Here is a 27,389-nt window from a genome sequence, read left to right as displayed (position 1 = left end):
TCAGCCTTCATCCATCAGGTTTCAGGTTTTTCAAACTCTTGTTGGGAAATTAAAGGCGGTGACAAAGGAGAGATAGTGAGACAGTGAGGCGAAGAGGAACAAAGACCCACAAGCTTGCAATAACTTCACTAGTAACAAAGCAGATGTGTTAAGAGTATAAATTAGGTTATTAACTGCTACCTTCTATTAACATTGGATGCTAGAAAAAGCATGCATGCCAAAGACCTTTCATCACTATTCTGCCACAGTGAATTGTACTATTTTCAGCTAAAAGTGGATAACCTTGAGAAAGACTTTTCTGTATGTCTGACAGAACCTGTACCCTCATGCATTATGACAGTTTACACAGTTCTGCATACAGCTCTTCAGGGCAGGAGGGGAAAATACCCCAACACAAAAGGCACTTCTAAGAAAACCTGAAAATTTGACTAAACTAACTAATAAAGCCAAACCTTTTGAACATTCAAGAATCAAGGACAGATTTTTTTCCGCTGATATTTAAGTTGGTTAGTCTTTTCAAAGTGAACCAAAAAGAGAAGTTAGGCAAACACCTGACAGTTTCAGACATTTCTAGACTGTGCTTAACCACACAAAAGAATCCTGTAACGTATTTCTCATGCTAGGCTTCACAAAAAGATTGTTTTATAATTACTAGCCGCTGATCCAATAACATTAAAACTACTTTGTATTAGAATGAAGTAATTATCACTATTATCATTAGTATTAAGCCCTATCATACACTCTGAATTACTCCCACTTCATAAAATCCAAATGTGTGAAACTGCATTCTTCCATTCTTAGGGTAACTTTCCCACCTGTGTTTTATCCTGTTCAAGTCTTTTCTTTTGTCTCACAATATCTTCAAGGTGATATATTGATTTGGCTACTACTGGATCAATACTGAACAAGTCATGTGATGTCAAGGAAGTTTCCTGTCGCAGCATCCACTTATAAAAAGGAAGTCCAAGAGGAAGGTCCACCTGGAAAGAAACCAAAGCACTGAACTGTTTAGTATTGAACTGTCTTCCAAAAGAATATCTTCTGCTATCTTATCTCTTGACTGGACCTAGAATACTATTTACTATTTTGTCCTTCCAGCACACACCAAAACACCGTGTCTGATTGGTTTTGCCTCAGAAATTTACAGCTGAGAAAACACAACTGACTGCTTAGTGCACATACATTAAAGCAATCAGCAAACTTGCAGCTGGGAGAACAATAAGCCCAAAACAATCTTGAAAGAAGACTGGATAGAGGCTGCAACATGTGCCAGGTAATGGCTTTTCCTTTTTACACTATGGGCTCAAAAGCCACTGTAAAGATCTTCAACATATGCTACCCTCTCCCCCCTCAAAAGTTCAGCTGCGTCCCTGTCCTCCTCCCCACCCTCCACCAAACTGCACTTAATTCTAGAGTTGAAAGCAATACCATTAAACTCTTAATGCTTTTATCGCTCAACACTCAGAATTACTATTTTAATTTGACCCCTTCAGAATAATATTTTATAATTTATCCTTACCAGTCTAAAATCCATGATTGCCTTGGCCATTAGTTTTCCCAGAAAGCGGAACTTCATTTTAACTTTTGCAATGTGAGCTGGCTTGGCTGTTCTACCAAAAGGAAGTGCAAAAAGGCCTTGAAGGTTATGTATATACTTGGTACCTTCCTGGCTTCCTGTTGAGGAAGGAAGAAAGAAAGAAAAAGAAAATGGTTCAGTACATACACATCCAGTTTCACTCCAGACTCAAGTCTGAAAGTGGCAGACAGTCAGAACCTAAAGCTTCTTATAAAAAACCCCCACCCAAACAAAACAAACAAATAAACCCAAAACCAAAACCCACAAAGATAATCACACTCTATCATCAGGCGTATTACCAGGCCACAAACTGAGGTGCCCTTTACAAAACTAAAGTCAGCTTAGAATCAATTCAATATTAATCAATATTGGTAATTTAGACAGTAGAGCAATTACCTTTTGGATTGGCTAAAGTCACTTCTTCTCCCCTCCAAAGGCCCAAGTCTGCTCTCTGTAGTTCCTGAGATACAAGTGCATAGAACTCTAGTGTGGGGCCTAGGCCTGTGCCAACCTTCAGGGGAAGGAGGGTGAAGGGAAAGGAGGGGGAATGAGATAAATAAGTAAATACATTAGTCCATTACATCAGTTTGAATATCAAAATCTTTACCTTATTTGCTATAAAGAAGACTGCACTGCAAAAAGCATCTAAGAGAACATAACTATGCCAACATTTACAATATGACAGAGGTAGCTTGGAAAGACCCCATGTCAGAGGGAATAACAGTGGAATAAAAGTATTAACCACCTAATTATCATATTATAGAGGAAATGCACACAGCTGTTTGCTTAAGAGTTAGAAAAAAACGTGCTCTGCAGAATTAAGATTGATTATGAAATTCAGATCAGAAAGAGCTTCTCCAAGAAACTAAAAATAACAACCAAGTGGATTAGGGATAATTAATAGATAAAATTCTGTAGCACCAGCAACATGAAGGAAGAAGAGTCTGACCACATCATTCTAGGAAAGTTGTAGCTATTTTGCATTCATCTCCAGTAAAAAGGGGTTAAATTAGACTGCATTGATAGTACTTACTTCATTCTCATACTGGATTTCCAACATGGCTCTTGAACTGCCTAGATCCTGCATCACAGATTCTGCCTGTTTCAACAGCTCATCTCTGTTCACAGTGCGCTACACATTAAAGAAGTTTTAAGTAGTGAAATTATGTCTGTAAGTCCCAGCTCCCGAGGCAGTTACAACACGAAAAAAGTCAGTTATGCAAGGTTTTCCACCCCATGCCAATAGTTCCACAGTTCAACAATTTGTAAGCTTATACTTTGATAAAATAGTTCTTGCTTCTATATGAAAACTGTTCAGAATTAAAATGTTCCATATAAAATGAAAAGCCAATACCTTACAAGTGTGTCAGTATAACTAATAGGTACTACTCTTGCCAAGAATCTGGCAATAGGACTGTAACATACAGAGAAGTGCTGTCACTTGATGTTATATACCTCAAACTATTATAGGGAGAAGAAAACAGAATAAAGATGCTGAAAGCCAAACAGAAAACCCAACACCACCAGGATTCATACATGTTGGAAGTTATATTCTGTTTTAATTTGGTTCTCACGTCTCTCATCTTTTTTCCCCCACAGGTATTCAAGGTCATACAACACATACAGCAGATCTTATTTTAAGGTAACATCTCTCCAGACTCAAGGCAGGCATCCAAGACTACCTCAATTTAACACAGTTACAGCTTATTATGCTGTGAAAGGAGGTTTACCTTCCCCAAATACAAGGGCAGTATTTTTGTTTATTCAGGTAACACTTAAGGGTCTAAACCCTACTGCTTGAGTTCTTCTGACAAGTCAAGCAAAGCAGAGGTTTACAAGTCAATATGTAGAAATATCACTAAATTTTTCGTAAAACTCAGCATTCATTACTGGAGCCTAGTTTCAAGAATCCTGTGAGGACCCCAGCTGAGGATGGAGGATGAGGATGCTGTGAGGGAGCACCGGCCATCCCGCAGCCCCTCCTGCCACCTCGTGGCCAGCGCTGGGAACACACTGAGCTTCCTCTCGGGGGCTTTAGCGACTAAGAACCACCTCCCCTCACCGCTATACCACCAAAACCTCCAGCTTCACAAACCAATCTCCCTCACATTTACATTTTTTAAAGACGATATAAAAATAAGCAGATCGTCCATTCCATTTGAAACAAGATCTACCTACTTTTTTCCTGTCCAGCCGTGGTGCCACTCTGCTATCCTGAGAATCCGACTGGTTGATTTCTGGATTAGTATCCAGCAGTCTTTGCATGGCTCGATCACGATCAAAAGCGGTTACATAAAACAGCATTTGGCGGGTATCAAACGGAAAGAAAAATGGGCTGTAAGGAGCAATGGATTAGTTAGCTGTGTTCCACATAGCATCTATGACTATTATTTAGTTTAAAACGAAACAGAAATGTAGTATGCCTGCAATTAGTGCTTTACTACACACTGTGGTGAAAGCAGCCTCCATGAAGGAAGCCTTCCAGAACACACTTTAGTTTTAGTTACAATGCCTACGAGCAAGAGTCTAAAGAAATGCAATAAACGAAGGAGCCACAAAAAAATTCTAACTCTTCTTGAAAAATAACTCAAAATACTTGAATGCCTTGGCTATGCAGTTTACATCAGAAAATAAAATTCCTTGTGCACAACTGTTTTATTTTTAGTAAGTCTAACAGATCAAAGATTTTAAGAAAGTGGCTCCAGCTCCTGTATTTGGCAGTGGGAAGGCATGAGAACCCGTTTACAGCAGCACCAGTATTCTACCTTCCACCATTTCCAAAATATTTTAAATAATCTGTAAAAGACTACCAAAGAAACTTCTTATTTTAATTTATCACTTCCTCTATTCTCAAAGGTATGTGTATGTTAACTGTAGTTCTCTATTGGCATTTAAGTGAAAAGGCAGTTTTATGGAACAAATACTGCTATAGATGTTTGTATAAGAATATACACTCATACTCATCATCTATTATCCGGAATGTTTATGAAGGACTTTAGAGACCTTATTTTAAAAATGAAAAGCCAAACAGATTCTCTAGAGTCTGTATTTCCAGTCAGTTGTCATCAATGTTGCTGCAATTAACATGCTTGAAAAAACCAAGAATGTCAATTCTGGTTTCTCATTTTTTCAAGTGCAAGAGCTTTACAGCTTATACTCTGTATTGAGATACTAAAAAGTACTATGAACATAGGTTTGTAAAAATTATTTTGAATATTTTATCAATAATGATAAACATATTTTCCTTTGTACCATATTGAATATGTCATGATAAATGCAGTGATACGGTAAAAATGCCATTAAGCAGTTTAACAGGAGAAAACCACCACCTGAATAAACAAGTACCATAATTTCAATGAGAAAACTTAAAATTGCTCAGAAACTCCCATAAGAAGTTGCCCAAACTTCGCAGCTAGTCTATCCCTTAGCAGGTGGTTTAAATTATGCAATATAGGTGTAAACATCCATAGGAGTGTCACTGATGTAACTTGGCAAGACTTCTGTGACCACATTTTACCCTCCTCTGGCTCTCAAGAGTTTTGTAACGTGTGATGCACTTGTGCTGCCCAGTCAAGAGGCCTACTCAATTCAAATTAGACACACCATGCAGCAAATCATCCATACCATGTTTTCCCCAGTTCTGTCAGCCAAGTTGGTATGTTTCCTGTCATAATGACCAAAGGATCCTGAAGCTGCCTGTTTGCTTTTGCTGTCAGTTTGCTGTTGATAAACTCCGAGGTTGGAATTATCTCCTTGCAGACTGCATTCTGTGTTAAAGAAAAGCAATGTATTTCTAGTTAGAGAAATGCTGAAAGAAGTACCAAGTCTTTAAGACATCTCTTTAATGCTTATAGTTGGCTTATCATCACAAGAAAAAACAACTTTGTCATTTTGGCCATCCAGACTCTAAGCCACAAAAGAAGGACTCAGTAGTGTTTTACTGTTCATTTTCTTTTCAGGAATAATGTTGGATTTTGAACCTAAAGAAGGAAAAAGCACAAGAAGTGTGTCCAACATACTATAGAGAAAATATGGCCGATGATAAGAATTTACTGCCTTTGTCTTATCAGGAGTTAGAGAAACATGCAAGGGAAGATTACAGTAATAATTTGCATTATTCCATCGTGTTGGGGGGCAGCAAACAGGGGAAGAAGGTTATTTAAGGTGTTTGAGGACAGAACCATCTGTATTATTATTATGAAAGGGGATTTAAAAAGTGGTCTACTCACATCATACAAGTAATACCAGTATCGACTGATAGCATGTAAAACTCTCAAAAGAAGAATAACATCTAATGAGGGATCTTCAAATGTTATATTTTCAGGTGGAGTAGATATGAGGTAAATTTCCAGAGGATTTAATACCGAAGGGCATACACCATCTAGCAGGAAAAAAAGAACATGTTAGCAAAACAAATCAGTTAGTGGTCTTCCTAAGATTTTTATTAGGAGCCTAGGTAGTATTAGTCATGGCATTCCCTTAGCTACAACAGTTTAGTTAAACAATTCAGTAAATATCTTATTTTTAGTTTTAATACACAGATTAATATATGCTTACTATTCTTATACTATGCTTGCTTTAAAAGAAACACCACGGTGTCTGTAAACATTCCTGTGAAATTTCTGCAAGGAAGGGGAGGAAAGCTAACATATTAGCAAGGCAACACACTCACCATGCCACAACTCATCATGTTTTTTAGAATTTCTAGGGGAGGTTTTTGTGGGAGCAGTTTGTGCTCTTCCTCTTTTACCACCAACACAGTCCTTATTACCATCTTCGTCCTCCCGCACAGGTTTGTACCTAAAACATAAACAGAAGTTAAAAATATGTTTTTGAAATGCTAACTAACATGGAAATGAAAGCACTTATGAAAGTGTTAGTTCTTTGATTACCAGAATTCTACTTGAGTAACAGTTAAAAGCAGAAAGGCAAGAACACTTGCATTTGGATATGATCCAGCCTTTGAAGGTAGGCCCTCAGAAGCAAAGCTTGTCATGAGGGAGAAAAAATGGGGACCCTTCGGCTCTGTGAACTGGAAGGAGAGAAGCAGAAGGTATAGACAAAACCCCAAAGTGACTGGGGTTTGGGGGAGTGGTGGTGGTTGTTTTTTTTGTTTGTCTACTTTTTTCTTTAGCACATTTTAAGATTAGAAAAAGACACTGCTGAGCACTGAAATTGTAGGTCAGCGCTCCTCTCAAAGTATGGCCAGAGAACACATAAACCTGCACCCCAAGCATATCAGGAAATTCAAAGGTCCACAGTTATGGAAAGAAAAAGAAGAAAGACAGCTACATTCCGATTTTCTTGATGTATATACATTTAGGAAACTGGAGAAGTTATTCCCTGATTTCTCTAGGAAACTTACCAAATGGTATGTGTTTTTGTCCAAATCCCAGCTCTTCCTAATGGGTTGCTTTCATCATCTGTAGATTCCCTCTCTTCCTCAGATTGCAAACTGTACTGCCTGACTGCCTGATACACAGTCATATTGTATGGCAGCAAGTGATCTCCAATGTAAAACTGCAGTCTATGTCTCACATTCCCTGAATTTAAGAATTGAGCAGCCTGAACAAAACAAAAAAAAACCCGTACAAGTTAGGAAACGTGTTGCACAGCTTTTCTTTTTAAGCTTCTCCCCACACTTCTCCCTCGCCTTGCTCCCAGACCAAAAGCTTACCAAAGATTCATCTATTTCTTCATCTGACCCATCATCATCACTATCTTCATCATCTTCTCTAACTCTTCCATAGCCTGAGGCAAGAGAGAAGAAAGATTTCTTCATTAGCTTTTTTACATGAAATGTGACAATGCTCTGATACTCTGACTTTTATAAATTCCACTGCTTAAAATCGTTCCAAAATGCACCAGTTAAAAACAGTAAGATTCAGAAGTGCTAGAACAAATTTCAGCATCAACATCTGGCATCAAAACTGCCAAGCTACAGCCAGTTTGACAGTAAAGTAGATTATACTTCTGTTAGTATTTTCACTGAACTGTTTACAACATGAAACAATTTGTCCCAGAAAAGGGAAGATTTTCTACAGTCTTAAGTCTCCTCCCTGTGAGCAAGATATATTTATTTATAGGTGCCTCCCATTTGTCTTCAGAGTAATCCCTCACAGGTTTTTATGAGCTCTAACACTGACTGTAGGAACTATTTCAAAAAGCAAAACACAAGTTACTGTATAATATATAAATACCTCTAACTACAAGGTATCTTTCAATGGCTTGTACCAAAGCCAGAGGATCAATCTTCACAGGTCCACCTTTCCACTGTTTCACATTAGCACAGTCTGGATGTCTTTGCAGTTGGCATTTTAATTGATGTGTATTGAAGAATTTTAAAGCTTGGGATCCTCTGTTAAGAGAAAAACTCAAAATAATTTGTGAAAAAAGTTGCTACACAAAGAATCTAATAACTATAATTGCATTAAAATAGGCTTATACATGCATTTACAATTTCACTGGTTCAGTGCATCATCTGTCAGATTATTTCTCTAAAAATAACTTACTACAGTTTGGATAAATAGATTAAAAGTTTTCTTCTATAAGAACACCAGAATTCAAGTTGGACAAAATCTGGAAGCTACACAGATTAAGAGAAAGCCTAGCCTGAGGTCTGATTACAATATGGCCCACAGTGACCATCTTTGAAATCTGCAGTTGTTCAGATTGTCAGCTGATGCCCCATGAGATTTAGAGTTGTGTTTTCCTGCAGTGCAATAAGTATCAGAAATGGGCATTTCCTTCCAAAATACAAGTATTCATCTATATGTTTTTTTCAATAAGGACCTGAATTTTAATGTTAGTTAGATTAATGCTACAGTTTGAGGTTCCAATTCATCTAATATAATGGATGTTATGTCACCATTCGTGACAAAAAATCCACACTAATTTACTCCCTGAGACATAGAAGACTTTTGGCATTTCTAAAAAGAAGAGCTTCCAAAAATTCATGTTCAATGCTCCTCCTCTCCTAATTTCTACATAATCATAAGAATATGTCTACAGTCAAACTGAGCTTTTCGCCAGCACCAAAAAATACTTGCAAAACTTCTTTGCAACTTGTACTAAAATCGATTTCCTAACTGTGATACAAAAAATGAAAGCTAGTGTTGATATACCGAAGAAAAGCATAGATAAGAAATTGTAGAAATAGGTCTTTAGTCACTTAAATTTGTTACATAAAGCACAACTAACAAGCTGGATTCCAAATTTATTCTCTATCTTAAGACTCAGGGCAGGTCCACAGCTATTTTAAATCATGTTGACAGCCAAGAGTTATCACTCAATCCATTATCATGCTAGAGAACAGAACTTACATGAGTAACAAAGTTTAGCACTGTAATACAAACTCTGCAGTTTAATGACTTGGCTAAAAACATCAGTGTCCCAGCAATAAATAGATGTTTTCTTCCCAGTGTTTGTTACATGGAGACAAGGAAGACTTTTGAATTTTTAAAGCTTTAAATTTAGCGACTGCATTTAAAATTACACATCCGCCTCCAATCTAAGTGAGAGAAATTTCATGATGGTAAGCAAATCTTTGGTTAACCATTCCATCTTCCACTGAATAAGAAAGCCAATTGTGTAATCACTTCTGTCTTTAACAGGGTCAGAAGTTTCTATTACTTCCATTATCTCTTGGAGCATTTAGTGTTGTTTAAACAAGTTTTGGAAAACAAAAGCTTCCAACAAAACTGTTACCTGAGCATTAATCCTTACCTGCTCCCTGTTCCATTTCCACTAGGGAAGTCATGCACTTTAACAGGGAACTGTTCCATCTGACTGAGGCAGTTGTTCATTTTATGGACTAATGCCAACAAAGGTGCATTTTCTAATGGCTCTAATCTTCCAAGGGGCTCTTCTCCAGGAAGCTGAAATATAGTCCAGTCTTTTAATTATGTGCCTGAATTAATCCATCTTAAATAATTTATACCACAGATTATTTTAAAAAAGGGATATTAAGAATCACTGTTCTCACTGAAAGCATCAGCAGTATCAGGATGACTAGATGACACATCACAATACTACGAAAGATCTGTTTCAAAGAACATACTTTTCTCTCCTGGTTTCAATTGAATAGCCCTACAGATTTTAAGCATTCACCCTTAGCCATGAGCAATAAGCTTTGTGGAAGTTGTAGTTATCTACCTTCCTCTCTTCCACTTTACATTTATTCCTTTAAAAACAGGACACTAGTTCCTTGCAGTATTTAGGACTAAAGAGAACAAGTGATAAGATTACTATCCAAACTCTTTCCATATCAACTTCCTAAAAGACAGAAACAACTTGTAAGTTGTTCAAGACACAGTTAATTGGCCATTTTGGAACTTTTCCCACTGCTGTGTGAAATTCTCTGTAATTACAGGGTATTCAAAAAAGTTCATGGCCTATAAAGACTTAGAACCATGTGAAAGTTATAGTGCTATACAGTTTAGGCATAAACAAACATTCCTTCTGTACTCTATCTTTAAAATAAGGTCAACACTGAACCTTCTCAGATGGTTTTTCGAGAAAGAAAATTTGAGAGAATGACAACTAAGAATTCCAAGACAAAACCCAAGAAAACTTACCGGAGAAGAAAAAAATACATGAAGAAATCTTTTCAATCTGATATCCCTGCTTACAGCATCTTTTTCACTTTTAGATGTCAAATAAAGCAGCAGTTGTTTAACAAACCCACTATGCTGGATTTCAAATGAGGAGACATCGGACTCCGAGACAATGCTACGGATTTCTACAAGGCACTCTGTTCCACCATCCACCTGAGAAACAGGAAGGTAGTGTTTTACTATGCAGGTACTAAAGGTTTAAGAAATACTATTTTTCCTTCTACTGCATGGAACAGCTCTAAAGGGAGGGGGAAAAAGGGAAAGTCCAGAGTATATCGTAACTTAATACAAGCAGTAACGGGGCAAATAATCTGAGGATAAGCACTTCTCTGTTCAAGGGGAGACATTATAGGCAACATCTGCATTTTCTTTATTTTAAGAGAAATGCAAGGTCCCATTTTTGTCTCACACAAGGTAAAGATGAGGTCCAAACAAGTGGGTTTTTTTTTAAAAAACAAACACACACAAACACACAACCCAGAAAAAGAAAAACAAAAACACACAAACAACCCCCCCAAACACAAAAAACACAATGTACAAAAAAAACCCCAAACAACTCAGACTGGTATATATTTTACACGACTTCCACGTGGGAGAGAAGAAGAGAGAAAGTTACATATTTTAATGATTGCTTAGATTAAAGCACAGAAGATGGTTCAGCTCTTGAGCTTCTTTAGATGTTACATGTTTAGACCACCTATCAAGGATCACAACTGTTTGAAAAGCAAGGCTCAACCTCTTGATATGCTCACAGATTTGCCTCAATCTGTATTTCTTCTATCATTTTAACAAAATGCTACTTCCCTTTTGATCTCCCTCCACCCCCAAAGTTCTTACTACAAACTGTGTTGCTCTTTAGGTATAAAGAGCACTTTACACCTAACACACTTAACTGTGGAACTTTTAAATTTGAAATAAACTGCTATGTAAATGACATATTGCTAGGAATCAAGAATACCCTTGTTAATACTGGTCTTTTATCATAAGTGATGTGTGTCAGAGCTTATATACTCATTCCAAAAAATGACTCCAAGTCATAATGAGTCATAAGTCAAGTCAAGAAATGTCTCCCCACTCCAATTAAGTTTGCCATTTCTAACCTGGAGGTTGAGTTGTTCAGTTGCAGTGCAAAGTCTCTGTAATACATTTAGTGCAGGATTGCTTCCATCCATGTTTTCAGAGCTAAAATAATGTTCTACAAATTTATGGGCTTGCTCCTTAATCCAGCCCTTAATTTTTTCTCTGTAAAGAAGAACACAAAGGCATTTGGCCACACTTAGCATTTCCATCACCAATATTGCAATAAATACAACCAGAGTATGATTTTTCTCCATGTTAAACAGCAGTCACAGACAAAATCTCTTCGCTCTTACTCTAATGCCGTAAAGTTCTTTTCTCTACAGATCACTTTTTCATCACTTTTCTCAGTTCTACAATTTTTCCCCACCATGCTACTTTAAACTACTAAGAGGTTATTTTCTCTACCTTTATTTCTTGATTCTTTTTCCAGAGTTATTTTAACTGTGGTTGTGCTCAAACTTCTTTGTTACATGGTATGCAAGCCCTTGATGGCTTATCATAAACAGCTGTACCTCAAAGTTAACATCATATTACAAGTACTTTGACTTTTTTGTGTGTGTACCTGTTATTGGAAATGGTATCCTTGGAAGCAGCCCTTGCAAGACCACTTACTCCTGCTGTTCGTGCTGGTTCAATATTATTACTGTTGGACTGTGTGCTTAATCTTCCCCATGTTTTAGGATTTAAACTTGCCAAGAAAGAAGATTTAGGAGATTGAGTAGTTGTAGGGCTTTTAGCTGGAGGAAGTAAAGACAAAATTAAGAGAGTAACAGGTTTGTTACAGTTAGTACTTTTGGCAGCTTATAAACTTACTTTAGAAGGAGATAAAGTATCACATTTTAAGAATTATTTACCTTGATTGTCTACTTTCTCGTCATCTCTTGGAGGAGAGTATTTTGGTCTCCTTGGCCCTCGTTTTGGCAGTCTTTTCCTCTTTAGAACATCACTGAGTCTTCTGTCCAAAGTTAAAAATAAAGAGACATGTTCCCACCCATCATATTCACAGACATACCCATCCCTTATTTTAACATGCATCTGCCAGCTACTTCCTCAGGAATTAAAGAACAGGCTCTATCCCACAACATGGAGAATACTCTTCACTCTGGGAGAAGGGACCTGAACACTGTTTGAATTGACAGGACCAAGTGACTACTCTCACAAAGAAGGGGGTTTGCTTCCTGTCACCTTTCTATTATGAGCAGCCAAATGCAGAAGCGACACTAAACAGAGGTCTCTCATAATTTTCATGTTTTAATTTGTGTAACTATCTGTTTATTCATTTATTTGAATACCCTTAAAAAGAAGAAAAAGAAAATCCACAAACTTCTACTGAATAAACACTGAAAGACATTGGATATTTGACCTGCCTCTCTTATTAAAGCCCAGAAAACACTTTTTCAACAATTTGAGGCATTTCTACTCACCAACCCCTACACTTACAAAGTTCACATATTTCAGTTCTGGTTTAAAGTGACAAACACTTGACCTTTAAAATGAAGGTAAACTGTGTAACATGAAAATAATTTATTATTTATTCCTACAAGAGATTTTAATTCTACAAGTGTTCAAAATGGTTGCCTTCCAACAAAGTAAGTTAAGGATGATTTCTTTTTTCTCCAGTCTCCAGCAGAAAGGACCTATGCACCATAGCTCTTAAAGAATTGCTCTGTCCTCGAGAGTTAGATGAGACTATAGCTGTGGCTCTTGGTATCCTCCCAAAAAAGTAAATTATTTCATATTATTACAACATAACTATCATGTCACTAGTCCTTTTTTTTCTTTTAAACATTTAATATAAAATTAATCAAAACTACCCACTGAAAGTTTCAACACCACCCCACTTTAGTCCTTTAGAGGAAAATACCACAGCAAAACACAGACAACAATATGGCAGCCCATGTCACTCTAGGTTTAAAAAAAAAAAAATAAAAATTAAACCACAACAAACCACTAAACTCAACCCAAATATGTCACTTTCCAGGAACTGCACTTACCCCTGTGGGCTCAGATCCAGCGAATCCTCCCGGCTGTGCTGTAAGCTGGGAGAGCCCAGCTCTGCAGCTGCGTTACTGGCAGCAGTGGCTGTTCCAGTACTTATTGTGGTCGTGGTGCCCAGCGTTCCCGAGCCGTTAGTGCACACTTTGGGGGGGCTCGTGAGCAAAGCCTCGGACTCTGCCAAGTTTTTTACTTGGTGCATCACCCCTTGGCAAAAGAAGAACTCTTTGTTTAGTGGGTTGGTTTGGGGGGTGGTGTGGTAGCAGGAACAAGGGTGTTTGAAAATATAAAATATGTGAACCTCTGTTTTGACTCTGGCAGCAGTGGCTCACCCCACCCATCAATACAAAGTTTTAAAAGCAGCTCAACCTTTTCTCCAGAAAGTTAACCTACATAGTTTAAAAACAAAAAAATACAGCAGCATGACCAGTAGCTAAAGAAACCCTGAAATCCCCAATGGAGTAGAACACAGACTTCCTGCCAAGGATTCATCAGTTTTCTCCAGTAAGACTTCCCATGTAATGAGCCATCTTCAGCCCAGGTCAGTTCACTAGGATCTAGTAAGCCTTGTTTCAGATTCAGAAAACACAAGTTTGTCTCTTCCAGAGTCTTGGTAAGCTCCTCCCTAGCAATACGAGGACAGCTTGCACAGATTTGTCTTTATAATAACAATATTCCATTTTTACAGCTTGGGGAGGTTGGAGAGGAGGGGTAAAGGGTATGGATTCTATACACACATGTTTTTAAAATACTACCCAGAGAGGTGAAGAGAAAAAAAAAAGAAAGCAAGATTTACCTTCTCTTCTGAAGTAAACACTAAAAATGTCAGGTAACTTTTGCATTAAGATCTCTGCCATCTGCAGGGCTCCAACTACTATCTTAAGGTCTTGACTTGACAGCATGGAGGCAATATGACTAAAACAGATAATTTGTTAGAATTAGCTTTGTCTTTTTTTTTTACAGCGTTTTTCTTTACAAATCAAGTCAATTCATCTTGCATATACAGCACTGGAGACTGAAAGCAAACAAATTTCACAGAGCTTTTGTAAGAGCTATAAATAAAAGGACAGTCTTCTTCCCACCTAAATCACTTACTAAGTTTTAACATGGCATAAAGAAAAAGAGAGGGTTTCCTCCCTTCATAAACATGGTGTTGTGCAGCTCGGTACTGCCTTTGAAAAACTATTGAGTTTATTTTCTGATTGTATCCTTTTATCCAGCTCCCTAACTTTAGGCACAACATGTAGGAGAGGCTTCACAAATAAAACTTACCAACTGAATGCCACAACTGTCTATTACTGCTCACACTGTATTACCTCAAAAGTTACCTTGCCCTTAGAGAAGTTCATAGGCAAGTTTTAGAAATCAAAAAACCAATAAAGGGTAATATTAGACATTACCTATGGCTGTGGGTACTAATAATCTAAGTTTCCAGTAAGAATGCCCAGTGTTGGCAACTACTGCAAAATCTATATTGCAAAAAAATTCCTGCAGAGCTGGCAGCCTCAGCTTTTGGAAAAATACATAAGACTTTAAAAGTATCATTTTCCCCAAAAAAAGTAATTACAAGTTTTAGTTTTAAGGTTAAAATTAATTTCATTCACGAGAGTTAATGAACCCACCTTGAAACAGCATGGTTTTTCAGAACATCCTTCAGAAGTTCAGCATCAGCAAAATAAATTATCCTAAGAATTGCTCTAAGGCACTTGTGTCTAACAGCAGGTCCAGCTGAAGAACTATATACTTCATAAAGAACACCAAACAATGTTTTGATAAAGGATTTTGCCAGTTCTGGGTCCTCTTTCATTAACTGTGCTCGAGCATCATCCTTCTTCAATTCTGAATGTCCACCTGTGAGAAAGTGTGCAACCAAACACTGTTTAGTTCTTTGCACCTCTGCTCTGATGCTTACTTTCTTCCATAAAAGCTGATTTAATTCAGCTCTTAAATTGAAAAGCTATAATTTAAGAACCAGAAGTCAAAATCATGGCAAGAATGTAGGTACAAAGCCTCCTCTTTTAAAGAGTTCATTCTTTTTTTTCTTTAGCTTTCTTTCGTATTTCTGTACAACAGTAAGAGCCCTCACAGAGTCTTTGTTCAACAAAAAAGCTGTATGAACAAAACTGTTTCACAAGTTCCTAGGCCAGGAACACCCCCAGCTCCCTCCCAATTCAATACATTCTCAGTTCCCAGGAAGAGTTTACATGCTAAAAAGCATACGTGTCAACACTAGGAGTTTTGTTAGGAAGTTGTCTTCATTCGTTTAATCAGAACAGTCTGATGTTCCACAAAAGCCATGAATTTATTAGTTAAGTAGTAAACTGCTGCACAATCCAGCACAAATTAGCCATAGGTAGAGACACCAGGTTTTTCTGAGCTGTACTTACTAGTGTTTGTATTGGCTAAAGGGTTTGGTTTTCGCTGAATGGCACGTGCTGTTCCAGTATCCTCATTTATTTGCTGCATAGAGTTAAAGTCAATAGTATAGACACGCCCAAGTGTAGACAGGCTGATCTCATCCTCACCAACCTGATGAGCTGCCTAAAACCAAGGAAGAGTTCAAAGTTAAGAAATCCCTAACAAACAGAAACTATATGAAAGGTGAGGAGGGGGTAACACAGTAGGAAAAGCAGTGACTGACAGAAATACAGTAAGAACAGTGATTAAGCAATTAAGTGATTTGGGATGACAGAATACCAAAATAGTGCAATACTACAGCAGGATGTTTGAGCAAACTTGTGTTTCTTACTCAGAAAGATCAAGAGTGGTATTCTCAAAGACGTAAAGAAAGCACTCGATTCCCTGTACAACCGCACGCGTATTTTAAAAGCATCACCACACAAATGTGTGGAATTACTACCTCTATTATTCGACTATCAATCCTGTTATAGGGATGCCAGAGACCCCTGTCATCTCGCCATTGCCATATTGCACCATCTGTATTTTGTGCATTTCCTTTCTTTAGCATAGTATCAACAGCAAAGATTCCCTCTTTTGGCAGGCAAGGCATCAGTTCACTGTAAAGAACATTAAAACAGTATTTTACTAGAAATATACAATCAAGACCATCTAAGCTGAAAACTGTTTGCCTTCATTTTAGTGAAGTTAGGGATTTCAACATACCAACCATACCCAAAACCTAGGACTGCAAAACTTACCAGATAAGGGAAGTAAGCTCATAAAGTTCTTGAGGACTGCGTGGAACAAGGTCAATTTGTTCTTGACAACTCCCATTTGAGGCTCCACAAAGAAGGAAGTGAAGAGTTTCTGCAATATCTATAAAAATTATTATTCATGAGATTGCCTGTATCAGAATATGGACTCCATTTCCTGTTGGACACTACACAGTTACTGCCCAAAGCAAACAGACAGTAGACAGTAAGACAAAAGCCATCTCTTGGAACAGTGTAAGAAATGTGTTTGTTCTCAGCTCTGGGGTTTGTGGTTTTCTTGGTTTGGGGTTTTTATCTCTAATGGACTTCTAGGGAGAAGTGTCACTCAATATACAGCACACAGAAGAAAACAGGGAAACATACGGGGCAGATTAAGTGACAAGTCAAAATTTATGAGATGAAACAAGGAAAACAAGTGATGACTAAAGACAGCTGTAGAGCACCTACTTTGTTAATGTTTTACCTTAGAAAAAGTACTTAAATCACATGGTCCCCCCACATTGTGTAGATCATAAAAAAAATTATTCAATTTGTGTTGGAATGAGAGTAATTTGTGCAGCTAATACAGACTCAAAATTAGGTGAGCACTCCAGTGACAACAACTAGATAGGAAAGGGTAGAAAAAACCCTCTGAATAAAAGCTTTCAACAAGTTCAACTGAACTATATCTCAGGGGAAGCATAGTAAGAGAGAGAACAATTGAAAGAACAAAATATTTATATAATCAAGTACAGAGAGGCCCATATTGACTGTAGGCATTAACTTGAACAGGTCCCCTAGAATATGAAAGAGTAAGAACTCACTTTGCTTCATGAGCTGGACTGCAAGTGTAGGGCAGTTGGAGCACATCAGGGAGAACATGCGCACCACCATGATGAACATTCCTGAGCTCAGGATTGGAGGCGTCACAACCAAGAGTTGCTGGATATTTGTTAACAAGTCCTTGGAAGCAACCTGCTGCAGCAAGTTCTTCAGGAGGGAACAGCAAAATGGGAAACATTAGTCTTTGAGAGGTAAGCCCTCAAGAGAAACAGAGGGAGGGAAGTAAGAAACAAAACTCCACCCCCATCCACACCGTTACCTCCTCGTGCTGGAAGTTGTCCACCAGCCGTGCAAAACAGAGACAAGTGCTTTCAACAGACTTTTTATCCTGTTATAAAAAAAAAAAGTTATGTATTTGTTTGAATTGAAATACATTAACTTGCATTAGATCATCCTGTCATTTCCAGGCATTCATAAAATATCTCCAAAAAGGCCAGCTGAATCATATTTTACAGAACATCATAGCTCTTCAATTTTAAATTAATTGATACATTCTAAACTGACCTCTGATATGACTGTGCTCCTGCATATTCCCTGGGAAACACCCCACACTTGCAACACTAATACCATTAGTGACCTTTAGAGATAAATACATGGATCTATAATATTCTTTTTGGATTCTGCAAGGAGGAAACAAAAGGGAAAGGAACTACAAAGCCAAGTAACAGAAGATATCAATAATAAGCAGGAGTGAAGGCTACTGTTCTATAGAATACATGGGGTCCATTTTTTATATCATGCAGCACAACCAGCACAGCAAATGCTGAACACCAGAGCAGGTTACCCAGAGAGACTGAGTCTCCACCCTTGGAGATATTCTGAACAAACAAAAAAATCAGCTGGACATGCTCCTGGACAATCTGCTCTAGCTGACCTTGCAGGGTAGCTAGGACTAGACAATTATCCGATTTCACTATTCTGTTAAAAGTAAACTCAAGATTCTTTTCCAGAAAATTTCCACCTCCAAACTTCTTGAAATCTTACTTTTTGGGATTGTAGCTTCTCTTCAGAGAGCAGGAATCAGTACCTATCCCTACTATTGCTAAGAATGGTGCTTCCTGCTCCTAAAGTACAATCTAAAGCTGATAACTGACTCTGTGAGGCTGCTTCAAAGATTCAAATAGTCTTTCAGCAAGATGATGTTTGCAAAATTAAGAACAGCACAAGAACACACAAAACCATTGCCCGAAAGCTTCCATTAAGTTTATTTGTTAACAAACAATATACCTCTCATTTTCCATCTTTATAATAGGGATCTGCCAGCCAAGCAGATCATCAGAAATCTCTTTTGTAGGTGCTCATTTATGAACACAACAACTTTGCAGGTTAGGTAGCATTTAGGAGCCCCATGGTTTAGGATTTATCACTTCAAACTATTGTGCAAGAATAGGAACTTTTTTTTAAAAGCCATAAGCCCTCCCAAAAAGTGAAAGCAGTGAAAAAGGACACAAAAACTGAAACTGAAGCTGTTCTGAGTTAAAAGTGGGAGAGAACCTTGCAAGACATTTGTTAAGGAAAAAAAAACAACAGTAATACTACTAGACTTCCTCTTTCTGATGTCCTTGTAGTTCTTACAAGGACTACAAACCCACTATTATTCATGCTCTAAGTTTAACTACCTTATTTACCTCATTTTATATAATGTCACAAATCCTTACAGCATGCTTACAAAGAACAAAAAGCTCATATGCACATTAGGATATTGCAACTTGATAGTACAGAAACTTAAAGACAATTATCACATTGCAAAGGTAAATAATACACAATAAAGAACTAGGTATCTGGAGGCAACTTTATACTACTTTCACTTAAAAATTAGAACTTTATATTTTTTAATAGCTTCTTACCTGATGGGTTAACCTTTGTGTAAGCAGTGGCAAAGAGTCTGCCACAAAGTGAAACTCATCAGGTGTTATACTCTGGCAGCAGTTGGCAGCGATAGCTAGTGCATTCCTCTGTGCATTTATACTGAAGAATTCCAGATACAGCAAACAGTCTGCCAGCCCACCCTATAACAAAACAAACATTTTCACTTTCAGTGCTGCTGAAGTCACAGAAAGCTGTTTTCTTATTTCACCTTCACAGAAGATCACCAAGATGTGGAAATGGCAGAGGTAAGAGGGCAGTTTTTGTCACTTACTGCCTGCAGAATGGCTTTGCTGTGCCTGCGGGACAACATCTCCAGGGCTGTAAGCGCCTGCTCTGCCACATCAATGCACTGGATAACTTGCAGCTACAAGGAAACAAAAAAGCTTGTAGATCAAGTTCTAAACCAATCTGTAAAAGCAATCACCTTCATCAACACTGGGACAGACAGTCTCTACTAAGACACACATGCTAATGAAGCCAGATGGAACCAAGCCTGCCAGTTTAGGTTATCTCGGGTAGGAAGCTACTCCAGGAGACAACAGCTCAATTACAGAGCACCTCTGCAACATCAACCTGACCAAAAGCTCTCAGTGGATCAGACTGCACCACTCAGCAGGGATGGGAACAAAAATTAAATGTGGTTTTAAAAGACTCTCGTGCATTATGTGTTATCTTGTAAGCCGTGAAAAGAAGCTGTTATCTTAATGGTATTTCTTAAAGTTAAAACAAAAGTTAAAATCTCTTCGTACTATTTTATCGCTGTTTTGATTTCATTTTACCTTTTCCAAGAAGACAGGAATTGCATCTACCACTACAGCAGATGATCTGGGAAGTGCTTCCATCATGTATGTTAAGGCTCGGCATGCATGATTCATCTATTAAATAAACAAATATTTGGGTTTAAGTTCAGATGACGTATTTTTGCATTTCAAAAGTTTCTCAAATATTACAGATTACTTACAATGTCAAAGTTGTGCTCCATCTGCAGCAGCGTTATCTGTTTTTAAAAAAAAAGTATTGTTAGTTTAGAAAAAATTATCTAGGTACCATCGTAAAAAAGGGTACAAATCACTACTGTAGCTTGACTCGGGACTTTGACTGTGGGTAAGTTTCAAAAGAACCTACCTAAGCTTGAGTTATTAAAGAATTAACAAGACTACCAAAATATCACAAAACTTGCCCTCAAAACCACATAATGTGATAAACGTATGCATAACTACAAGGAAGTCTATATAATATAAATTAAAAAAATTAAGCAAGATATTGAATGAAATATTATATCCTCCAATAGAAACATGAGATTAAATCTTTACCAAAGCTGGTACAACACTCTTGACTGGAAATCCTCCTAATGTTTCTTCATTTCCCATGACCAACAGCTGGCACATCTCAATCACTGCCTGTAGTTGCTGACTTTCATCAGTGGCTTGGAGACCTTGTAAAAGCTGTTGGGCTTTAGAACCTAGTTGTCCAGAAAAAAAAATTAGGAAAGAAGATATTAGAAAACATAAGTGTTCAAGGGAACTGTTATGCTATACTTCTGCCAGAGCGGAAGACCAGAGATAGTTTGTTTTCCTCTGTATTTGTAGTTTCACTTCCTTTCCCTGTCATAAAAAGGTAGGATAGGAAAGGGAGACAAAATCTCTCTTGGCTGTCTTTCCAGTGCAGACTGGTCAGCACAGGGAGTCCGCCACACTGCTCCTCACAGCCATCTTGCCAACCTACAGCAGGTGCCAGAACCCACACCACCCACCCCACCTTTGTAAAGCAAAGGACTTTTCAACACCCTCCCAGATCATACAGCACATGAGACCCCATCCTCTCCTTGGCATGCAGTGTAACAGGCTGCCTCTGGCTCTCCTGGGAAGCCAAACAGACTTAGACTAGAAGGTACACATCTCATCCAGCTGCATAATGCAGACCTGGGGGAACAAGCCTAAGGACCCACTTTCTCACTGACACACCATCTGAAGGGAATTATTTCTGTCTGAAACTTAAGACACTTCTGAAACTAAAACCAGCATTAACTTAGAACTGACATCTACAAGTAGTTTTAAAGCTAGCTTAAGCACTTGTTTAAAGCTAGCAAAAAACCCAAGGGGGTTGGAGAGGTCTTTTGTTAAGCAGCCCATCATGCAAAAGAAAAAGATAAGGAAGGGGTGAAAAGGCAAGAACCCTCCCTTCCCCACCTAGAATGGAACATTATGATGCCCCCAAAAAAAGAAAAGAAAAGAAATACAGCTAAAGCAGATTTCTCTTCCTTAAAAGAAGACAAGTAAATTAATATTTTTGACCGGTGGTCTAGCACTATCATGACATACAAGTCTCCAACACGTAAAATATTAAACTATGAAGCTAATACAAATATTAGATTTACTAGTGGCTGAATTCTACTAGTCTGGAAGTGGAAAGAATTAAGTCAAATTAGACAAACTTTGCTTACTAGCTCCACTTCCAATTGTCCTGTGGAAGAGCTGCGACATCCGAGGACCAAGAGGGCCAAACAGGTGAGGAGGAAGACCCCTAGCCTCTAATAGAGCTAAAAGCAAACAGAGGATAACAGCCATTGTCAAAGCTTCTACGAATATTTTTAAAAGCTTAAATTCCATGATGTTATCATTTAAGATTGCTAGAATTTTGATATTTTAAGAAAGAAGAATTAGAATTAGATGACTGCAGCTACCTTGATTTCCAAAAAAACACCGAAAAGATGACCTTTGGAGGATAAGTAACTCATTTCTGTAAGTATCAGAGCATTAAGGCCCTTTAAGAAGTCACCCGCTGAGTGTCCAGAGTTATGCATTTCACAGAAGAAATCTGGTCTGTTAAACTCTTGTAAGTCTAGAGCTACAATAGCAGATATACCAGGCTGTAATTTCAAATCTGAACTCAAACTACATAAAATAGGTTAAGGTTATCTTCACATTTTCAGAAACTGCATGTCACTACTAATCTGAAAAAAAAAAATGACACTGAAAAACAGGTTCATATCTTTATCTGCTGATGTGCAGGAAAGGGAAGAACTCTGCTAGCTATTAGCGGGTTTCTTTTTTGATTGATTTTAAACACTTTACAGTAGTGTTACTTAAACTAAACTAACTGGCAGACTCTGATTTTTATTGTAGCAATCATGACTACTGTTGATCAGTAAAATAATCATTAATAGTGAAAACCAATTTAGCTCTATATTCCTAATGCATACCTGTGCTTACTGAGAACTACAAGCTAGTGAACTGGTACTGACACAGCACTCACTTCACGTTAAATACCCAGATTAACCAAAACCTCTCATTTGCAAGGGAGATCATAATCTCAGGACTCCCTGCAATGTAGCAGCAAAATCATTAGTCCAATTGCAGGACATGCAAACTGAGTTTATACCTGTTTGTACTCCTGGGTTTTGAGAGACCGGAGTCCTTTAGCCCAAGCACAAAAGCAAGCATTTTAAGAACATTCAGATTTTGTTTGGTCAAAGCTTATAGCAACATGGGTATCAATGACAAGCACAAAAAAAAAAAAATGTTATCCAGAAGCAGGCAGAGTACAATAGGCTTAACCTGGCCTGTGAACTGAAAACATGCTTGCAAAGATTATTTTGATATTTGAGCTTACACACTTGGGACTGAGTTCTCAGTTCTCTACTTCCACCTCCTCCCAGAAAATCATCAATAGTAGTGTATTATACACCATGTAAATGAATATGCCACCCCCTCCAGACATTACTTCCAAATTCTTGCATCTTTAGTATATTAAGGTTTGTAACTCCATACTTCAGAATTACTGTAAGCAAAGCAACACATTCGCAGACAGTGAAACAAAATACAGCCTTCCCACTACATGTAATACAGAATTTGTGTAAGTATGGCTACTTATAGGCTGCAAACAACAGAGGTAAATTAATAACAACTTTTATACCTTGTAGTCTTCCCATCTCAGAATCATCTGACTCACTTTCTCCAGAAGTTGTCATACCTACAGCTCCAGCAACAGAACTAGAAGCTAAAGAAACAAAATAGAGATTAACACAATTACAGTGCCTTTAAAGCTACAAAATTCACATGAAAAAAGTCTCTGCCATCAAAAGTGTGCTCTGCATATAACATTGCCACCAGCCAACTTCTGTACAACTTCCATTTCAAAGTAGACCAGTCTACAGTCTAGTACTTTCCAAAAGCTGAAGAGAGTGGCTAAATCCACACAACATAATGAAAAAGTACAGCTAGATCCACAAATTACATTTCAGATAGATTTACCAGTATCCTTAATAAATTTATGCTTTTCTTAATTGAGTATTACACTGCACTTAGATTTTCATTAATTTTAACTTTCAGTACTGATGTGGCTGGCTTTAAGCATAGAACATTTAATATTTTCTACCATTCAGCATAATTACTGGAAAGCACCTTTGAACTCACTACTGATTAGGACCGGATGATAAAATTATCATTTAATAGGACTGTGCAAGTAATAATATTTAACTTAGTTATAAATTTCTCCAGTACAGAAATGCTTGCAATTTCAACAGAAAACCTGCAGAATATTTATGAGTAATTTCAACAGAGCTTTTACAGGTACACGATGCCTTCTGTATTCTAAACCATTCAGTGTCTTTTCAGTTGGTAGTAATTTATGTAGCATCAGCTGAAGTTACTTTTTTTAAAAGAGAGAGAAGCTTGAAAACTAAAGTCTGGTTTATTGAATATAGTTTGGAAACTACAAGAAAGCATAATTGACCCATGTATCAGACAGCCAAGAAACCAAACTCAAAAGAGAAGATCCCTCTCACTCAAAATCCTTCCATAATAATTTATGAGCTTACTCAGAACCATTTAATTATTTTCAAATGCAAAGAAGTCTATATCATTATTATTATTATATCATCATTATTATGCTAAAAATGCTTTAGTTGGAATTTCTTCTTACCTGCAGCTCCCTGGGGAGGCTCATCTGTTCGTGCAGCTGAAGAGTTAACTCCATCCTGGTTGTTGTCAGGATCAGCCATCTTCTCCTGTCGGCGAGCTTCAGCTGCTCCTCTTTTGCCCAGGCCAGAGCCTCGCCGACTAAAGGTTCAAAAAACAAACTTTCAGACCTTATGAACTATGACAAGGGATTCATTAGTCTACTCAAGACTGTGTAACATCTATGCAGATCACTGCCACAACACTAAACAAACTAATAATTTGTTTAAGAATCAATCGTCACAAAATTATCCAACCCTTCTTTGCCCTCCTCGGCCCACACCCTGCAGTGATCTGTTTACACTAATGGATTACAGCCGGGTCCTTACATTATACCCTTCAAAACGAGGCAGTCTACACTAAAATACAACAGTAAAAATGAGCAAGATTAAAGTGACTGTTAGTTACAAATCATGTACACATTTGAGAAGCCCAATAATAAGAGTAACCATCTTTAAAGGAAGTTCTTAAGAGGACTCTGATGCTCAACATGGTTTTCAGTGCCAGAATAAGTTTGAGGGGATGAGCCTATTTAAATCTGCTGTTTTAAACACTACTGTCATCATCACTACAAATACATATGCCTACAAAGTAAACAGTCAAATTGAAATGCCCACTTGACAACAGAACCGAGGTTTCAGAAGTGGGTTTTTTTTATGGTGTGGAAGAGGGAAAAAAAAGTATTGCTGGAACTACTAAACACAGTCTAGGCATAAGAACAAAAATAAAACTTGTTCAGGCTTCCTAGGTCTAGTTCCAGAATCTATACAGCCACAAAAGTTTTTTGCACCACAGGACACATTAACTCTCCCCTCCCACTTAATCTACCAGCTGTTTAAAATAACTAATTCAGGGCTAATTTTCCTCTGCATTAGGAAGTATACTAAGCACTTAAATGTAGTATTGTTCAGACGAAGCTGCTGACAAGCTGAGTCAGCTTAACAGTGCACACTATTAAAACAGACTGCTATGTGGTACCATGAAGTCTTGTTTTTCAAAACAAGCATCTATTTTACTAGTCATGATGGACAATAGCTCAGCACTCTCTCTCATTCTCTGTGTTAAGTATCTTTTTTAAAAAAACCTCCCTAAGGACAGGATTACTTAAGTTTGTGACACTGACTTTGGGTGTTTCTTTCCCTCCACCTCCAGAGATGAGGGACATACTGGAAGTCTGCTGGTGACCAATCCTTTGTTGTATCCATGACACTGGTGTACAGAGCCATCAAAGCTACAGCTACTTTTACAACAGCCAAGCAGGAGATAGACAAGGCCAGTTTTCATGCATGCAAGTGACATCAGCATCAATTCACTGCAGAAATTGGTTTGCTGAAGTTGTACCTGGTGCTAGCACAGGAGCCCGTGGTCTTTTGCCGTGTGCTCCGCCGCAAACTGGGGAGCTCAGCAGGTGGTGATTCACTGCGCTTCTTCGTAGATTTTCTTAGACCTATGCAATATGTAAAGAATTGAGAGGAAATCAGTCTTTAAATACACAGCAGTTCTACAAAGAAATTCTCCTGTACGGGAAACCTCCACGCAGAAGAAAAGCTTCTACATAAGAACCACACTAAGCCCACCTCAGCTTTTAGTCACCTGACACTGAACTGCTAGACCAGTCAAAGAAAAGTTCAGGCATTTACTTTTACTTATTATTTTAAGCTAAGTAACACTAAACTCCAAGTTGTTACGCAGGTACCTTTTCCTAAAATACATACTATGGTTACAAAAGAGCTTCTAAGTCTTTCTTATGCTAAAAAGGTAACAAATTATGGGATACAAGTTTATTATTTCCACATGTTGATGTCCAAACACAAGAAGATGCTTTAGTCTTAAAAATGAAAAGAAATTACACTTTGGGGAGGGAGGGCAGTGGTGGTTGTGATCTCAATTTTTGGTCACTTTTATTCACATTACTCTGGCTTTAAAATAACTGTATTAAATCAAAACCACGCTCCCCTCCTGGAGTCAAGCACTGCCAGTGCTGAGGTCTATCGTGTATTATTTGCGTTCCTATTTCAACTACACCCCTCCAGCCCCTCTGTCATGAGGCCTCCTTTGATGAAAATAATCAAGCATATCCTCAAGGCTTTGGAAATGGAGTTCAAGTTTTTAATTTACAAGTATTTGCACTGTTGAAAATGACCCAGTTGATACTAATTTGCTCTAGGTTACAAAGCCATTGTTCTGATGACATCCCACCACAGAGCCAGGTAAATCTTAAGCACACAAAAAAAAACCCACGTGACACAACATTCTCAGCAAGCTTATTATCAGGTTGAAATATCCCATAGCAGCTTCCAAACTGGAAAACTGATAATTTAAATGTCAAAATTAAAAATCTTTATCAGGTTCAATTTGACACTGCAGTGCTCCTCTTACCTCTACAATAAGTCAATAAAATGAAAGAGAAATTTATAACATTAAGTTCAGACATACTATTACTAGAAGAGATGTAAATAATTTTGAAGAGATGAGGAGGTTAGATCACTGCTCCCCCCTCTGGCAACAAAGCAGAAATAAAACACCTTTAAACATGCAATGTGTTTGAGTTCAGTACTTATCAAACTGGCTCCTGTCTACTTCCTTAATCCTAAAACATCCTAGGAATGCAAAGTTGTGGTACTGAGGGATGTAATAACTATGCAGCCTCTGACTGGATATTTAACAGAAAAGGTAAACTGATCTGAAAAGCTACTACTGACCTGGCCAACAGTGTGTCCTTTCAAACACTACAGTGCATCTGACTGGGAACACAATCTGTGTGCAGGTAAGTTCCATGCAGATGAATGTTAACCTGATATTCACAGATTTACCACACACTTGGCTTACCAACCCAAGAAATATGGTAACCTTAAGAACACAACAGGGTATTGTATTTAAAAGCCACCAAGCACTGAACTGAAGCAGGCCAGCCACTTGAATTTTCAGATGGTCTGTACATATAGAACAAAATATGTAGCTTTTTCAAGTGTTCAAGAAGCAGTGGCATGCTTACTACATAAGCTTTGAAACCAAAAATAAGTTGAAGTTGCTACAGTAGAAATACACAATTACACCAACACTAGGTACATATAGTGAGATACTTGTGAGGGGTGACAAGAGAAAGAAAAGTGTCATAGAGATACAAGACAAAAATCACTTGAAACAGTTGCAGCAGGATCCCATGTCGTAGCTAAGTTTCTCAAGTAGTAGAAGTCCAAAGGTACAGCAGAACTTCCCTCAAAGCTGGTTGTATTTCACACCAGAGAATGCATGCTTTAACTGGCTCTAGGTATAGCACTGTAGTACTCCACAGGCAAAA

General features: G+C 37.8%; 1 protein-coding gene across 7 annotated transcripts in view; it reads right to left on the bottom strand.

Moving 5' to 3' along the window:
• TRIP12 (thyroid hormone receptor interactor 12) overlaps window positions 1-27,389 on the bottom strand; it is an 80,641-nt gene that overhangs the window by 8,528 nt on the left and 44,724 nt on the right. For 4 of the 7 annotated variants that reach the window (XM_051781915.1, XM_051781921.1, XM_051781917.1 and 1 more), the window contains 33 exons: window positions 25,430-25,535; window positions 24,054-24,190; window positions 23,046-23,129; window positions 21,574-21,669; window positions 20,444-20,592; window positions 20,092-20,127; window positions 19,910-20,005; window positions 19,402-19,494; window positions 19,109-19,270; window positions 17,521-17,589; window positions 17,243-17,408; window positions 16,425-16,542; window positions 16,127-16,283; window positions 15,654-15,807; window positions 14,889-15,117; window positions 14,063-14,181; window positions 13,266-13,473; window positions 12,126-12,226; window positions 11,834-12,008; window positions 11,292-11,433; window positions 10,153-10,344; window positions 9,302-9,453; window positions 7,777-7,949; window positions 7,254-7,327; window positions 6,942-7,141; window positions 6,249-6,376; window positions 5,806-5,957; window positions 5,201-5,343; window positions 3,755-3,911; window positions 2,610-2,708; window positions 1,973-2,087; window positions 1,520-1,674; window positions 816-980 (listed from right to left, as the gene is read on the bottom strand). In XM_051781915.1, the coding sequence (XP_051637875.1) occupies window positions 816-980; window positions 1,520-1,674; window positions 1,973-2,087; window positions 2,610-2,708; window positions 3,755-3,911; window positions 5,201-5,343; window positions 5,806-5,957; window positions 6,249-6,376; window positions 6,942-7,141; window positions 7,254-7,327; window positions 7,777-7,949; window positions 9,302-9,453; window positions 10,153-10,344; window positions 11,292-11,433; window positions 11,834-12,008; window positions 12,126-12,226; window positions 13,266-13,473; window positions 14,063-14,181; window positions 14,889-15,117; window positions 15,654-15,807; window positions 16,127-16,283; window positions 16,425-16,542; window positions 17,243-17,408; window positions 17,521-17,589; window positions 19,109-19,270; window positions 19,402-19,494; window positions 19,910-20,005; window positions 20,092-20,127; window positions 20,444-20,592; window positions 21,574-21,669; window positions 23,046-23,129; window positions 24,054-24,190; window positions 25,430-25,535 (4,502 nt within the window). The remainder of the gene's footprint in view (window positions 1-815; window positions 981-1,519; window positions 1,675-1,972; window positions 2,088-2,609; window positions 2,709-3,754; window positions 3,912-5,200; window positions 5,344-5,805; window positions 5,958-6,248; window positions 6,377-6,941; window positions 7,142-7,253; window positions 7,328-7,776; window positions 7,950-9,301; window positions 9,454-10,152; window positions 10,345-11,291; window positions 11,434-11,833; window positions 12,009-12,125; window positions 12,227-13,265; window positions 13,474-14,062; window positions 14,182-14,888; window positions 15,118-15,653; window positions 15,808-16,126; window positions 16,284-16,424; window positions 16,543-17,242; window positions 17,409-17,520; window positions 17,590-19,108; window positions 19,271-19,401; window positions 19,495-19,909; window positions 20,006-20,091; window positions 20,128-20,443; window positions 20,593-21,573; window positions 21,670-23,045; window positions 23,130-24,053; window positions 24,191-25,429; window positions 25,536-27,389) is intronic. The other 3 variants (XM_051781919.1, XM_051781922.1, XM_051781920.1) reach the window with 2 other exon arrangements.

The sequence above is a fragment of the Manacus candei genome, unplaced genomic scaffold, assembly GCF_025592945.1.
Source record: "Manacus candei isolate 608988 ecotype Guabito, Panama unplaced genomic scaffold, ASM2559294v1 h1tg000015l, whole genome shotgun sequence".
Lineage (NCBI taxonomy): Eukaryota > Metazoa > Chordata > Aves > Passeriformes > Pipridae > Manacus > Manacus candei.
This window is presented reverse-complemented; position numbering and strand designations above follow the sequence as displayed.